The sequence below is a fragment of the Apus apus genome, chromosome W (genome assembly GCF_020740795.1).
Source record: "Apus apus isolate bApuApu2 chromosome W, bApuApu2.pri.cur, whole genome shotgun sequence".
NCBI lineage: Eukaryota > Metazoa > Chordata > Aves > Apodiformes > Apodidae > Apus > Apus apus.
Genome location: NC_067311.1, coordinates 408,484 through 425,673, shown reverse-complemented (window position 1 = coordinate 425,673; position 17,190 = coordinate 408,484). Strand labels below are relative to the sequence as shown.

The 17,190-nt window shown below is 46.5% G+C and overlaps 1 protein-coding gene across 1 annotated transcript in view; it reads left to right on the top strand.

Moving 5' to 3' along the window:
• Window positions 1–17,190, top strand: part of DYM (dymeclin) — a 196,695-nt gene that overhangs the window by 66,324 nt on the left and 113,181 nt on the right. Inside the window, exons 9-10 of the mRNA XM_051641698.1 lie at window positions 3,275–3,457; window positions 8,265–8,443. Coding sequence (XP_051497658.1) covers window positions 3,275–3,457; window positions 8,265–8,443 — 362 coding nt within the window. The remainder of the gene's footprint in view (window positions 1–3,274; window positions 3,458–8,264; window positions 8,444–17,190) is intronic.

Sequence of the window (17,190 nt, the reverse complement as noted above, 5' to 3'; positions counted from 1 at the left end):
AGAGGACTTCAAATATCACATATTGCAGCTCCATTTGGTTGGTTTGAATCCAACCTTGGTGTCTGGTGACAAGAACTTGTTACTATCTGATGCCTCTGGAGTTGATTTCAGTTGCAAGACAGAAGCCAAAGGGCAGGTGTGAACATAAACCAGCTCATCAACCTTGGCAGTGATTTATGGTCTGCTCTGAAGAGTGAGCAGAGAGACAAGGTTCTCTCTGCTGAGGAGGCATTTTCTGCTGATGAAGGTAATGAAGAATGTTGCCCTGTTTGCCTGGGGCACACTTGTTCTAGGGGCAGGACATCATTCTCCAGAGCTGTCTTTATTCTGAATACTTAAAAAGTACCATTTTAATACCATTCATATGTCTGAAGCTGGTATTGATGCCTGATGATAAGCTTATATAGCACTTTAGATAGTGAAATCCAATTTTCAATTGCTCATTTCAGCCTTCAGTTGTTTATGATGAAACTTTTCGTGCTGAGCATCTTCCTTAGGCTGTTTATTTTTTATTTTTTTCTCTTTTTTTTGGCACTGCTTTAATTGAAAACAGCTCTTCTGGTTCTGAGAATGAGGTTAGGGAAAAATGTTACTTAACCAATGGTGGATTCTTACATCTGTTTTATTGAGGAGTTTTAGAGCTTTCATGCCTTGGAGCAGACTCTTGAGATTTGGGAAGAGGGACAAAGGGGGGTGAAACCATAGATGAAAATGTGCCATTTGCAGTCCCTCTTCAAGTCTACTAAATCTGGCCAAGTTGCAAGGTCCTGAAACTTGCTGTTTGCATACACTGAGAAGCTTGTTGAAAAGCTGGCAGCAAAATTGTCTGAACATTGAGTTTTCATGAAGTGTGTTCCACAGAGGGTCATGCCAGTGATGCTTGGGATGTGGAGTCTGTGAGCTTGTTCCAGGACAGAATCATGGAATGGTGTGGGTTGGTAAAGGACCTTAAAGATCATCTAGATCCAGCCCCCCTGCATGGGCAGGGACACCTCCCACCAGCCCAGGCTGCTCCAAGCCCCATCCAACCTGCCCTTCAACACTGCCAGGGATGGGGCAGCCACAGCTTCTCTGGGCAACCTGGGCCAGGGTCTCACCACCCTCACAGCAAAGAATTTCCTCCTCATGTCTCACCTAAATCTCCCCTCTGCCAGTTTTAATCCCTTCCCCCTCATCCCATCCCTCCCTGCCCTTGTCCCAAGTCCCTCCCCAGCTTTCCTGGAGCCCCTTCAGGCACTGGAAGGTGCTCTGAGGTCTCCCTGGAGCCTTCTCTTCTCCAGGCTGAACACCCCAACTCTCTCAGCCTGTCTCCAGAGCAGAGCTGCTCCAGCCCTCTCATCATCCTTGTGGACTCCTGGACTCACTCCAAGAGCTCCATGTCCTTCTTGTGTCAGGGCCTCCAGAATTGGACTCAGTACTCCAGCTTAATTACTTCAATAAATATCCCAAATGTTTGTTGATAGACAAACTTGCAATAATGATATGCAGTGCTGGGAGGTCAGCTGGCTATAAATTTGAGTGTTCTGTAATGAGTCAATTTTTCAAGTACCCTCTGCTCTCCTCCCCATCTTTTGGTTTTAAAATGTCTTTGTCACATTATCCTATAAAGAAGTGCATTTAAACTCTTTTCCAAGGAGGCACAAACATGAACCTTGTTTATAATTTGTCTTCTAGCAGAGGCCAGAGCCTTAGGCTGAGATTTCTGTAGGTTTGTGTTGTGGAAGCCCCATTCCTGGAGGTGTTGAAGGCCAGGTTGGATGGGGCTTGTGCAGCCTGGTCTGGTGGGAGGTGTCCCTGCTCATAGCAGGGAGCTTGGAACCTGATGAGCTTTAAGGTCCCATTCAATCTTAACCATTCTTTGATTCTATGGTTTTAGAGAAGATCTCCAGATTATCTATTCCAAAAAGACATCCCTAGTATTAAAAACTGAACCTGTTCTCCCTCCTCTTCCTGACATAGAATTGCATGACTAGGGATAAAAGAAGTTGTGTTGGGGAAGTTTGTGGAAGAGAAGGAAAAAAATGGATCTCTTAATTTTGTTTTAAAGGTGAAACTGTGTATTTACTAGAAATAATCTGCAAAATTTTACTGTTTCTCTAATTTACACAAATTCTCATAATGTGGGTTCTGTGTGGAATAGAGACATCAACTTGTATTAGGGAGTTAAAATTAAAATAGGTTGGAAGTATTTTCCAGAGAACAGTAAATCCTGGAGATGGAATAAGTGATCCAAATACATCAGTGTTGAAGAGACTGTTGTAGGGTTAAGGATTATTAACTTAATCACTTATAATTAGCACCAAAGAGGTAGAATTGGGTAATGAAGAGGTTTTCTTCTAGACCTTCAGCAGCACTTTGGGTCATGATACTGCTTCATCCCTTCATCCTTTAGACAGTTGAGTTGTTTTTTCTTAAAACTTGCAGCTCATCTTTGCCCCAGAGTTATAGAAAGCTTTATAAAAACCTCTGTGATTTGCATTTCCCTTGGGATATACACTAGAATGACAAAAGGAAAGGAGGAAATGAAATGTAAATTGAAAATTTAAGTTTTATTCCATGTTTTTAATGATGCAGCTTAGTCACAGCTACCTATGGCTTTAGAAGGAATTTTCATCAGGAGATCTTCTTCCTTTTATTCTGGTTTTCAATGAGGTGCCAGTGAAGCTGAATCTGCAGTTCGATTCTGGGCACTTCATTTTTATATCAGTGTATTCTTGGTGTATTGAGGTAACTCTCACTTAGATCTGAAAATAAGATGGTGAAGATGATCTTTGAGGGGCTGCAACATTACTTTTGTTTAATTTGCTAAAAAATGGAAATATGGCTTAATTTTGAAATTTAAATAAATCTGAAACCAGGCTTCAAATATTCAAATATTGGGAACATGTGGAATACAGTTAGAAATGCTGCCTGGCTCTTTGTCCTTCTAAACTCTTTCTCTATTTAGCACTTTATTCTGCTGTTAATGATCAGAAACTGTTTTCTGAAGAAATGTCTCTTCTCTGGAGTAGATGGGGAACACCAACCAATAGAATCCTGGAATGGTGAAGGTTGGAAGGGACCTTAAAGACCAGCAGGTTCCAACCTCCCTGCCATGAGCAGGGACACCTCCCACCAGACCAGGCTGCACAAGCCTCATCCAACCTGGCCTTGAACATCTCTAGGGATGGGGCAGCCACAGCTTCCCTGGGCAACCTGGGCCAGTGTCTCACCACCCTCACAGGAAAGAATTTCCTCCTCATGTCTCACCTCAATCTCTTCTCTTTCTCTCTAGCTGGCCTGTGGACAGTCTTCACGCTTGGTGGGGTGGGCAGTAAACCAACACCTCAGTTGGAGCAGTGCTCCCCTCTTGCCAACCAGAGTCTCCTGCTCCTGCTAGTCTTGGCTAATCTGACTGATGCTCCAGATGCACCAAATCCCTACAGACAAGCTATTATGTCCTTCAAGAACACACAAGGTTTGTAGCTGTTTTTACTTCTAAGCATGAGCTGATGAAAATGAAGCATTAAGTTGCCTACTTAGATGTTCTCCTTCCAAAATGTGTTATCCTTTTAGCCAGTCCATTGAAGAGCAGTAATCATAGGATCACAGAATGGTGAAGGTTGGAAGTGACCTTAAAGCTCAGCAGGTTCCAACCTCTCTGCTACGAGCAGGGACACCTCCCACCAGACCAGGCTGCACAAGCCTCATCCAACCTGCCCTTGAACACCTCCAGGGAGGGGGCAGCCCCAAGCTCTCTAATAGTATCTTTTTTTCTGGGAATTTTGAGATGGAGTTGCTCAGTTGCTGGAAACTTAGTGGAAGGGGCAGGGCAAGTCCTTCAGACTTCAGAAATTTTAGAAAGCTTCATAATTTCATAAACTACAAACCTGACCTAGAAATAAGTTGGTGTCGCGATCTGCGACCTATTATATCTCCTTTTTGGAGTGAATTTAACTGATCGGGATCTGCCGAGAGGTCCGCACGCAGCGCTCGCCTCTCACAGAGGAGCAGTGAACTTCGGCACTGACTTTTCAGGTGAGACTCTTGTTCAATGCTCACTAGTGTTTCCAGTAACAGCAGCCAATCCCCAATTAGAATTTACAAATACATGGTTTATTGAGGGGAAAAATAAAACAATTTGGGGCAGGAGACTCAAAGAGAGTAATTGAAAGACATAGATCTGTAAAATATCTTTAAGACACCAAATACCAAGAACTTACATATGCTCTATTACTTATATATAGATAAGCCTTATTTACACACCTAGATTAATTATTATCACCACACAGAGGGGAAGAGGAAAGAGGGATATGCCCGACGCTTGTCCCGTACAGGGTCACGGTTTGCGTGCAGGTAAGTGAGACAGGAACACCTCAGGGAGAGAATTACACCCCAAAATACAATCCCTTACTTTGTTCCTGAGATAGTCTAGGTACTTTTACCTAGCAAAGGGCGAGGCGGGACGAGCCGGGAGCCGGGACTAGCAGGTAAACAGGAGCGGGGACCTCTGGCTGGCAGGCACCCCTAAGGCGCAGGTCACCCCCCAAAAGCAAGAAGAAGCAGAAGCAGCAGCCCAAAGCGGCATGCCCGCTGTCTCTTTTATGGGTCTCCTTTGCTCCCAATTGGCCAGTCTCTTGTTTCTGGGGCTTCTCAGCCAATCAGGCAGGGACTTTTTCCCGCCACTGCTGTTACCAGGCTGACTTGCGGGTTGCAACATTGTTGCCATTTTCCCACCACTGCTCCTCTCTAGCTAGCAGCTAGAGGCAGGCAGGAGAGGGTTTAAACTGCCACGTGGAGCAGCCATCTTTAAGCCAGTTATGACTGCTGACCTAAAGGGCATATTATGTTTGTGTGAGGAAAGGTCTGGTCCTTCACAGTTGGTTATCCAAGAGTCTGCAGGACCTTTATAACACTTGAGGAAATTCTCTTTAGCTGGAATCATGTTCCTCAGAGCTAAGTCATTGATTTGGTAACTGGATTAATTTGCTGACACTGTTCTTGTATTGCAAATATGAGGAGGAATTGGTCAATACAAAAAACTTCCATAGATATAAAAAGTTTCAGACTGGTTTCAATGCTGGCCTGGTTTTTGGAAATGTTGGTTCCAGTCTGTATATCTGGCAGTTGCAGGTGTGATCCTGACTCAGTGCCCTGGTGCAGAGGGGCTTGCTTGGGACCCAGCAATAACCTCACACAGTTAAAAAACTGTTACATGATTAAAAAAATTTACAAGACCCTATTTTGTGGCAAAAGCAGCATCTTTTCTCTAGATGGGAACGTTTATAGCATGATTTGTTGTTTCCTGTTAACTTTTTTCCACTGGCAGTGTTCATGTAACTGAGCTTAAATTGGATTCCTGTGAACATTCTGATGGGCTGGTAAAAGGAAAATGATATGAAAAAGGAAGGCTATGGTCATGATGATCTCTAGTATGTAACTATAATATGAAAACTGGCTTTTTTAATGTAAAATGATGGAATGGTTTGGGATGGAAGGGATCTGTAAAGAGACACCTTCAATCACATCAGGTTGCTCAACTGCAACCTGATCTGGAATGTTTCCAGGGATGGAGCATCTACCATCTCTCTGGGCAACCTGGGCCAGTGTCTCATCACTCTCAGCATAAACAATTCCTTCCTTACTTTTGTTGAAGTGATTTATTTAATTTAATTGAGACAAAACTAATCAAATTCAAGATAGTTTGCTTTATTCTACATGGTCTAGAATGTCTTCATTTTAATGTTGGCCAGTTTAACATTCTGTAAAATAACAGGCTAGGCTACTGTGGCTGATATTTTTTAGTACTGTTTCGTTTGAGGGTTTTTAGAGATTTTTAATACCTTTTAATAAAACAGACAGTGAAGTGCATAGAAGTGACATGATTTAAGCATCCACAGAAGTGAAGCTTGAAAGTCAATGGACAGTCCTCAACTAATGAACCCTGGCATCAAGTTTCTGCTTAATAGAACACATTGAATTGATTTGATCTTGGTATTCCCTCGTAGAGAGAAATCTGGGCCTGATGCAGGATGGTTTTCAACCAGTCTGTCCATAGTTGCACTCTACAGCTGCCTGAGAGGAGGTTGGAGCCAGGGGGGTCGGGCTCTGCTCCCCAGGAACAAGGGATGGGACAAAAGGAAATGGGCTCCAGTTGTGCCAGGGGAGGCTGAGACGGGATCTTGGGCAGCATTTCTTGCTGGCAAGGGTTGTCAGGCCCTGGCCCAGTGTCACAAGCCGGTACCAGGGGGCTCCCGGCTGTCAGGATACTTTTGCGACTGCCCCTCCCGATGTGGAGGGGCTTGTGAATGAGCCCGAGGGTCACACGCGGCGCTGCCTCTCACGGAGGAACGGCCACTGCGGGACCGTATTTCTGGGTGGTAGTTAGAAAGCCCCCCCACCCCACCACGCTCAGAAATTGCCTCTAAAGCCAAGGTTTGCTCCACAAACTAATCGGTTTATTAAGGGTTAACACAAACCGAGGGATGATGTTTAGGGACAATGCAAATGTGAATGGCTACCAGGGCTATCAATATGGATGTAGTGAGCAAATGTCCTTTAGGGAGGCAATGCAAGAGGTCCTGAGCTTTTGAGGGAGAGGGTTAAGGACCAAAGGGAGGAGGGAAGGAAACCCGACGCCGGTCCTCCTTAAGAGGTCGGGCTGTATGCGCGAGTGTGAGGGAAGGAGTGTGTGTGTGTGTGTGTGTGTGTGTGAGGTGATGTTACCCTCCGGCAACTTGTCCAGAGTCGGTCGGTGGCCAGAAGGCAGGACGGCAGGTCCGTGGTGTCGGAGGGGCAGCCTCTCGGCAGCGGGTGCAGCGCCTGTTGGTTTCCCCTCAAGCGGCAGCAACACGGGGAGGGGGCTCCGGCCCCGACCCCAGGGCTCGGGACCCCGGCATGCTCAGCGCTGAGGCTCAGGCTGGACCCGGGGCAGGGAGGGTCCCAGCACCAGTGTCCGCAGCAGGGGGGTGTCCCACACAGAAAGCGTCCGAATGGGCCTCAGGGAGGAGGGAAGGGCCCACCTGCTGCCCTCGCCACATTCGATACCCCCTGACCCACCTGTCCAGTCAGTGTCACTGTCCAGAGCCAATGAGCGTCCATGAGCCCCACGTTAGGGCAGTGGCTACCAGGGGCACAGGATGGCTTGTCGTCCATCCTTTCTGTCCCGGACCACATCTGTTGTTTTGGGTTCAGTTGTCCTTGAGAAGCAAGTCTGTTTTAGTCTGTTAGCTGGAGGGGTTTCCAAGCCGTGTAGATGTGGTGCTGAGAGCCATGGGTTAGTGGTGGCCTTGGCAGGGCTGGGGGAATGGTTGAACTTTATGATCTTGGAGGTCTTTTCCAACCAAAACAATTCCATTATTCCTGAAACCATGTAGGGCAGTTTCCTCCCCACTCCTGCAGGCAGGGAAGTATTTGCTCCAGTCCCTCCTGCTGAGCTCAGCTCAATGGCTGGAGCTGTTGCCCCTTGCCCAGGCCAAGAGAAGCAGCAGCTTCCCAGCACGCTGGCTCCTCCAGGCCCCCAGAAGCCCAGTGGGAGCCAAGGCTCCATTGGGGCTCCTCTAGGTCTTCCTATCACTTTTTCTTCCCTAAGAGGATGTAGATGTTGTTCAGAAATAAGTGACAATTATCACATTCTTCCACGCTGAAAGCTAATTAGAAACTTTGCTAAGAACACAGGCTAAAAAGAAAAGGCAATACAAGATATCCACATAGAAACATAGAATGCTTTGGGTTGGAAAGGGCCTTAAAGGTCATCCAGTTCCATCCCCCCTGCATGGGCAGAGACACCTCCCACCAGACCAGGCTGCTCCAAGCCCCATCCAACCTGCCCTTCAACACTGCCAGGGATGGGGCAGCCACAGCTTCTCTAGGCAACCTGTTCCAGTGGCTCACCACCCTCATAGCAAAGAATTTCCTCCTCATGTCCAACCTAAATCTCCCCTCTCCCAGTTTTAATCCATTCCCCCTCATCCCATCCCTCCCTGCCCTTGTCCCAAGCCCCTCCCCAGCTTTCCTGGAGCCCCTTCAGGCACTGGAAGGTGCTCTAAGGTCTCCCTGGATCCTCACATGGGAGGACAACCTCAGCTTTTTGGCACAGCTGAAGCATCATGAGACCCTATGAAGGTTTATGACCAGTAGTGATAAGAGTTAAGGATGAGTTTTATTTCCTTGTTACTGTGCTATCTGTATAAAATATTCCCCCTCTGAGATGGTTATAAAATTTACAAACGTCTGGACATTAAATGCCTTGGTTAAAGAGTTTTGGTTTTTTTTCTTTATTTCAGATAGCTCTGCTTTCTCCTCATCAAATGCCCATGCTTTCCAGATTAATTTTAACAGTTTATACACAGCTCTGTGTGAGCAGCAGAAATCTGATCAAGCAACTCTTCTGTTGTACATGCTCCTGCATCAAAATGGCAACGTCCGGACCTACGTGTTGGCACGAACCGACATAGAAAATCTTGTAAGTCTTGCTCTGCTTGCTCTTCTCATCACCAGGGGTTGGTTCTGGAAGCTTGAGGGTCAGCATTGTTTGCTCTTTGGTAGGGACAGTAGGTTCTGGCTCACTGATTTGCCAGGTCTAGCTCTCTCATTTTTATTACATCATCTCTGGAGTGTGATGTTAAACATGACACTGCAGGAAAAGCTGCTACTGATCAAGCTACTAGGTTGTTTTTGAGTCCCTCTTTCTCAGTTCCACTCTCTGGTCCAGGTCACACCTGTTGATCTCTGGTCATGGTGGAAACAAACTGATTGCAGGTATAATACTACTCATTATATTATATTTAGTTTATTTACATTCAGGCCAAAAACTTAAACAAATTACTGCTGCATAACCTGCCTGTTTGCTGCTTTTGAGGCAGTCTGGCCAGCAGGGCCAGGGAGGGGGTTGTCCCACTCTGCTGTATTGAGAACCTCATGCAGGGCTGGGGCCAGGGCTGGGGTCCCCAACACAAGAAGGACATGGAGCTCTTGGAGTGAGTCCAGAGGAGGCCACGAAGATGATGAGAGGGCTGGAGCAGCTCTGCTCTGGAGCCAGGCTGGGAGAGTTGGGGTGTTCAGCCTGGAGAAGAGAAGGCTCCAGGGAGACCTTAGAGCACCTTCCAGTGCCTGAAGGGGCTCCAGGAAAGCTGGGGAGGGGCTTGGGACAAGGGCAGGGAGGGATGGGATGAGGGGGATGGATTAAAACTGGCAGAGGGGAGACTGAGGTGAGACATGAGGAGGAAATTCTTTGCTGTGAGGGTGGTGAGACCCTGGCCCAGGTTGCCCAGGGAAGCTGTGGCTGCCCCATCCCTGGCAGTGTTGAAGGGCAGGTTGGATGGGGCTTGGAGCAACCTGGGCTGGTGGGAGGTGTCCCTGCCCATGCAGGGGGGTTTGGGACCTGTTGATCTCCAAGGTCTGTCCAACCCAAACCATTCTGGGATTCTTTGCATACAGGGCTGCTAGTTAACAAAATGAGCTGTTACGTGACTAATCTCCCAGATGTCTTAACAGGATTGAGCTGAGGTTGAAACTCCTCAAGGAGCAGCTGAGGGATTTTACAGAAATGCAACTGTAGTGACTTTTTAGCTGCTTTAAATAGCACTGTTGTTAGAGGCCAGTACAACAGACACCTGGTACAGTTTTTGTAGGTTAGAAATTAGCTTCCTCTCCCCACTCCATTTAGTTATGCTACAAACCACTAACAAATCTTACTTATTAAAAAAGCATCTCCTTTAATAAGATAATGGCTCTCTGGGGGAGTTGGTAACAAATAGGGAACCCTTTCCATTTTAATATTTGAAATCTTGCCAGGTAATTGGATCCCTTGCCTGTTTGATAAGAGATATGGAATGAGTTTGGTCTCAGTCCAAGTTCCAGTAGATGTATTGCTAAAATCAGAGTTAATAGACACCACTGCTGGCAAACTAGGGTGAGATGTTTGGTATTGAATTGATATTGAATGGCCATAAGCTCTTCAGAAGGGACAGGCAGGGAAGGAGAGCTGGTGGAGTGGCCCTGGATGTCAGGGAGGGTTTTGCTTGCATAGAACTTGACAAATGTGATGGTGACATCAAGTTCCTATGCGTAAGGATTAGAAGGAAGGCAAACAAGGCAGCCATCCTGTTGGGAATGTGTTGCAGGCCACCCAACCAGGATGAGGAGGCTGATGAGATGTTCTACAGGCAGTTGGCAAAAGTCTTCAAGTTGCCAACCCTTGTCCTTGCAGGGGACTTCAATTCACCAGAAGTCTGCTGGAAATAAAGCACAGCAGAGTAGAAACAATCTTCAGAGGTTCTTGGAGTGTGTGGAAGATGACTTCCTGACACAGCTGGTAAATGAGCCTACCAGGGGAGGTGCCTCTCTAGACCTACTGTTTACAAACAGGGAAGGACTGGTAGCTGATGTGGTGGTTGGAGGCCATCTTGGGCTTAGCAACCATGAAATGGTAGAATTCTCAATTCATAGAATCGTAGAATCCCAGAATGGTTTGGGTTGGAAGGTACCTTAAAGCCCATCAGTTTCCAACCTCCCTGCTATGAGCAGGGACATCTTCCACTAGACCAGGTTTCACAAGCCTCATCCAACCTGGCCTTGAACACCTCCAGGGAGGGGGCAGCCATAACCTCCCTGGGCAACCTGTTCCAGTGCCTTCCTACCCTGATTATGAAGAATTTCTTCCTGATGTCTAACCTATATCTCCCCTCTTTCAGTTTAAAACCATCACCCCTTGTCCTATCACTGCCCTCTCTGGTGAAAAGTCCCTCCCCAGCTTTCCTGGAGCCCCTTCAGGCACTGGAAGGTGCTCTAAGGTCTCCCTGGAGCCTTCTCTTCTCCAGGCTGAACATCCCCAACTCTCACAGGCTGCCTCCAGAGCAGAGCTGCTCCAGCCTTCTAATCATCCTTGTGGCCCTTCTGTGGACCCTCTCCAACAGCTTCATGTCTCTCTTGTGCTGAGGGCTCCAGAGCTGGACACAGCACTCCAGGTGGAGTCTCACCACAGCAGAGTAGAGGGGCAAAACCATCTTCCTGGCCCTGTTGGCCCACAGTTTTTGGGGAAGTAAGGATGGGCATCAGTAAAAATGTTACTGTGGACTTCCAGAGGGCAGACTTCAGACTGTTTAGGACACTGGTTGGGAGTGTCCCTTGGGAGACTGTCCTGAAGAGCAAATAAGCCCAAGAAGGCTGCATGTTCTTCAAGAAATAAGTCTTAGAGGTGCAGGGGCAGGCTGTCCCCATATGTCCTAAAATGAGGTGTCAGGGAAGATGACCAGCTTGGCTGAACAGGGAGCCCTGGAACAAGGAGCCCTGGAAAAGGCTGCACAGGGAGGTGGTGGACTCACCATCCCTGGAGGTGTTCAAGAAGCATTTAGATGTTGCACTTCAGAATACAGTTTAGCAGTTGTGATAGTTGGATTATGGTTGGATTCGATCTTGAAGGTCTCTTCAAATCTTAATGATTTTATGGTTCAAAACTGAACTCCTCCTGTGTAGTCCAGTGCAGACTGTGTAGCTGAGGTCAGGAATTCTGTGAACAAATGGTCATTTTTAATTTTCAGGGCTGTTAGTGTGTGATATGACATGTTTGACACCTGCTCACCTTCTTAATTATCTTCAGGGAAATCAAGTTGAAGTGTGTGAATTGTGTGAGAATTATGATGTCTGTTCCACTGTAAAACTTGCAGGAAAAGCAAGAGGTGCATGTGTCCAAACAGCTCCAGATGCTCTTGGGGGATATTTTCATATATTATCACCAATCTTCCTTCCCCTTCCAAACAAAACAAATCAGAAAATCCCAGAAATAATGTGACATTAACCACTTTGTGGGGAACAAGCTGAGAGAATTGAGAAAAGCATCACTGAAAAGTCAGCAGCATGTTGGCATATTTTGTATTTAATACTAAAATTGGAAACTCTCTTCTCTCCTTGAACTCTTCATGCTTTTTGTGATGACTCCTGACATGTTACACCTTGGTCCAATCCTCTTGGTTTCTGCTGGCTGGTAGGTAAGGATGAGTGGCAGCCAACTGAGAGGAGCAGCTTGAATTGTTTAATCATGCAAACACAGAAAGGACTTGGGGGGGTGGGAGGGTTACTGGGCAGAGCAATCATGATCTCCTAATTACAACCATGTGGTGAAAAAGGCTAATTTAGTAAATGAGACAAAGGGGCAGGAGTAATGAAGCTGACTTTTTCCTTCCCTATATGGCAACTGCAAGAGTGGTGAATGCTATTCTGGTGCTGTGGTACCAAACTTCCTAAAATATTTACAGGCTCTTGAGAAATGGAGAGAATGTAGAGAAATATGAGGGGGTTTTTGGGCTTTAAAATGAACAACAAAACTGGGAGAGGCTTACAAAGCTAATGTTAGTTGAGTTGGTCAGAAATGAGCTTGAGAAGCATCAGGATCTGTCCGTGACTACACGAGGAGAAAGCTTGGAAGGGAAAGGACTCTGCTTGTTGAGGGAGGTGTGCTGAGAACTGAAGGCTGGAGGTTGAAGCGCACACCAGAGGAATCCAATGAAGGTAATGAATTCAGAGGCAAAACACTGCTCTCTCTGGGTGTCTTTGAGTGAGGGTGGGTGGCTTTTTGGAAGCTTCTTCATACTGAGGCAGTTGGGTGAAGTGTAAGAGCCTGTGCTACATGAGAAATGAGGCCAGCTGAGTGCTCATCTTAGACTTTGAAGGGATTTGCAGGTTGTTTCTGTCACACTGCACTCAGTGTGTCACATGTGCTGTGTTTTTTCCACTATTTAATAATTCCTGGTTTTGGTGCCCAGGAAGCATCACTAGCAGATGTTGAGGGACATTTCCTAGGAGAGGTTTGAAACGTCTTTGCTCTTTTGTAACTTCAGTTTTATTTGTAAATGGATTCAGTGTGATTTTATTAGCTGATGGAATAGGTGATGTCTCAGCTTGCTTCCTCATTTGCATATGAATCTGCCCCTGTCAGTTAGATGTAAAGACCTTCATCTTCTGTTGTGCTTTAGAATGCTTCATCATTAGTAAGGGAATGCATCGTTTTTGCTCTTACAACAGACTTGGTAGAATCACAGAATCATCGAGGTTGGAAGGGACCTCTGGAGATCATCAAGTCCAACCCCCCTGCTGCAGCAGGAACACCCAGGGCAGGTCACACAGGAATGTGTCCAGATGGGTCTGGAAAGTCTCCAGAGAAGGAGACTCCACAGCCTCTCTGGGCAGCCTGTCCCAGGGCTCTGTCACCCTCACAGGAAAGAGGTTTCTCCTCCTGTTGAGGTGGAGCTTCCTGTGTTGTCACTTGGTGCCGTTTCCCCTCGTCCTGTCACAGGCACCACTGAACAGAGACTGGCCCATTCTTGACACCCACCCTGCAGAGATTGATAGACATTCATCAGGTCCCCTCTCAGCCTTCTCTTCTCCAGACTCTCAGCCTTTATGAACAAAAAGGATATTTGTGTGTCTTCCACAATTTGCAGCATGTCACTTGGTGTCATGTTCTAAAAGAACTGGGCTAAGTACCTGATGCCATTAGGGATCTTCACATCTGGAATTTGGCACTTTGAAATTTGGGATTTCAGTCTTATTGAAAGTACCTGCAAGGACCCCCATCCCTGGAAACATTCCAGGTCAGGTTGAATGGGGCTCTAAGCAACCTGATTTAGTTGTAGATGTCCCTGCTCATCGCAGGGGATTGGAATAGGTGGCCTTGAGAGGTCCCTTTCCACCAGATCATTTGATGATTCTCCAGGAGGTGGTGGGAGTGGTGAAATAGGGGTCAATGAGGAAAGCTTTTCAGCAGTAGAGTGTCGTGGTCTGTGAATGGGAGAAGGTTGAGCTGCCTTCTGTTTGGAAGAGCAGGTAACACTCAGATGGTAGGTGAAGATGCCAGTGAGATACCTGCTTGTAGGAAATGAGCTGTTGCAGTGTTTGCTCAGGCTGCTGAGCTGTGCTGTACATTTTGTTGCTGGTCAATGAGTCTGGACTGAAATAATGGATGTGCTGCTGTATTTCTCTATGGTAAAGCAGTATGTTTTCCTGTGGTCTAAATGTGGCTTAAGCAGGTCACTCATTTGGCTTTGCAGCCTTGTATTTTATTGGATACTGAAGACATACTATTTTCAAACTCTCTGCTGGGGAAACTGTTCTTGGCCTTGGACTGAATGTAGCACCTGCAGTTTTCAGCATCTGTTTTTACATGCTGCTTTTTTGGGGGATTAAAAGTTACTACTTCATAGAATCCTAGCAAGCCATGTTGGAAGGAAGCTCGAAGATCATCTGGTCCTACCTTTCTAGGTACTACTGTACTTTATATGAGGTGGCCTCAGCACCCTTTCAAGCTGAGACTTAAACTGTCCAATGTGGAGGGATCTACCACTTCCCTTAGGAGACTATTCCAATATTTGATTGTCCTCATGGTGAAATTTGAATGGTGTCTCTGTCTTGCCAGTTAAAAGCTGCTCCTGATAGAGGAGTGTTAGTAATTGTCTAGTAACGATGGGTCACACATTGAATTGATTTGATCTTGGTATTCCCTCGTAGAGAGAAATCTGGGCCTGATGCAGGATGGTTTTCAACCAGTCTGTCCATAGTTGCACTCTACAGCTGCCTGAGAGGAGGTTGGAGCCAGGGGGGTCGGGCTCTGCTCCCCAGGAACAAGGGATGGGACAAGAGGAGATGAGCTCCAGTGGTGCCAGGGGAGGCTGAGATGGGATCTTGGGCAGCATTTCTTGCTGGCAAGGGTTGTCAGGCCCTGGCCCAGGCTGCCCAGGGCAGGGGGGGAGTCCCCATCCCTGGAGGGGTTTCCAAGCCATGTAGATGTGGTGCTGAGGGCCATGGGGCAGGGGTGGCCTTGGCAGGGCTGGGTTGGACTTAGAGGTCTTTTCCAACCAAAGTGGTTCTATGATTCTAAGTGGCTGCCATCAGTACCTGGATGGGCAGTGTCAGTGTCTAAGAAGACAGAAGTCTAAGAAGAACATAAAAATCTGGAAATACATTTTTCTTACAAGACTTGGTTACAATTCTTGATAGTTTTTAATATAGTTCAAATTTTAATCTCCCAACTCTTTTATTTTCTAAGTAGTGGCTTGTCAAATAGTTGTTTTTTTCTGAGCACAGAGATATTTTTCCTAAAGATGTGTTCCTTAGGAATCAAAATACAAAGGAGAAATGTGTTCAGAGGAGGAAGGGGTCTACGAACTGGGTGAATTGGTGCAGTTTTCATGTGGAAATGGCAGGGGGAGAGAGTTGCTGTTTTTATCCTTGAGTTTGGACAGGTATGTTATGGAGAGGAGTCTGAATAAGAGGTGGAAAGGAAAATGTGACCATGGAAGTAGAGATGGGAAGAGACTTGAAAATTCCTTTAAGCTCATGCAATGCAAAGCTCTGTCCACTATAAATATTGGAAATGGAAATAATTTAAACAGTGGACAGTGATGTCGGTTTCTTTTTCCCACATCTAAAGGGAAGGACTGATGATTTTTGATCTGTGCTTAGATAACTCTAGGATGACTTAGTCTTTGATCTCAAGACATCTATTCTCCAAACACAAGGAGGCCAGCTCCAGTTTTACCTGAGGAGAGATGCTTGTGGAGGATCCTGTGAAATGGTGAAGGGAGGATGTTTGAAAGAGGGGAGATTTAGATGGGGTATTAGGAGGAAATTCTTTGCTGTGAGGGTGGTGAGACCCTGGCCCAGGTTGCCCAGAGAAGCTGTGGCTGCCCCATCCCTGGCAGTGTTGAGGGGCAGGTTGGATGGGGCTTGGAGCAGCCTGGGCTGGTGGGAGGTGTCCCTGCCCATGCAGGGGGGTTGGAACTAGATGATCTTCAAGGTCCCTTCCAACCCAAATCATTAAATGATTCTATGGAGGAATTTTGCAATGAGGAAGTATTTTTGCCCCCTGCTTTTGTTGTGGTATCACCTTTGACCCTGCCCAAAGCATCTGTCAGAAGGTCTTGTGTCCTGCAGCATTTACCTCAATCTCTTTGGTTCTAATAGAAGCTGGTGTGTGTTTTCATATGTTCCAACTGTTTTGGGACTGATTGGTCATAAGAGAACATTCTGGTAACTTCAGAGGCTTTTGAAGCACTTGGTGTCTTGGCCCCTCACCAGAATAGGTTTCACATTATTCCCCCTGCTGCAGTCAGCCTGTTATGAAAAACAGTGAGTCTTTAGGTGTCTGGAAGCTTCTTGGAACAAATTCTACATTTCATCCACTATGGATGGAGTGGAGAGTTTTCCTCCACTTCCTTTTTTTCCAGGGTATTTTGTTCTTTATGTCTATTTCTGCAGCCTGGGGAAGCCACGTTGTACTGAGCCAGTGGAAAGCTAATTTTCAGTTGGTAGAGAGACAATGTTTGCATCTGGATTAACTTTAGACTAGCATTCAGGTATGCTTGCTAGTGTAGTGAAATCTCATGTTCATTATTATTGCAAGACTTTGGCTTAAGCTGTTCATCCTGGTGGAAATGTTGCAAGAACTTGGGCTGAACTCTCATCGTAATGTCAGTTCTCTTTGGCTGCCTCTTATCTAGAATTGGAAAACCAGGCCTTTTCTTGTCTTCACCCACCCCAAACTGATTCTTTTCTGGGATTATATCTCCACACAGCAAAATGGGATTTGAGTTGCAGGTCTCCAGATGCCTTTGTGTACCTCAGGTCTAAAATGGCTGTTTATATTTGATGAGAAAAGTCATAGAATCATAGAATGATTTGGGTTGGAAGGGACCTTGAAGATCATCTAGATCCAACCCCCCTGCATGGGCAGGGACACCTCCCACCAGCCCAGGTTGCTCCAAGCCCCATCCAACCTGCCCTTCAACACTGCCAGGGATGGGGCAGCCACAGCTTCTCTGGGAAACCTATTCCAGTGTCTCACCACCCTCCCAGCAAAGAATTTCCTCCTCATGTCTCACCTCAATCTCCCCTCTTCCACTTTAAAGCCATCCCCCTCATCCCATCCCTCCCTGCCCTTGTCCCAAGTCCCTCCCCAGCTTTCCTGGAGCCCCTTCAGGCACTGGAAGGTGCTCTAAGGTCTCCCTGGAGCCTTCTCTTCTCCAGGCTGAACACCCCAACTCTCTCAGCCTGTCTCCAGAGCAGAGCTGCTCCAGCCCTTGGATCATCTTTGTGGTCCTCCTCCTTTCAGACCAGGCTTGTGCTAGCACCAGTGGTTAAAACCAATTATTTTCCTGCTTGAGTGTTTGAAAATCTTGTTTAACAATTGTATTTTCCCATAGTCTAGAGGGGAACTAA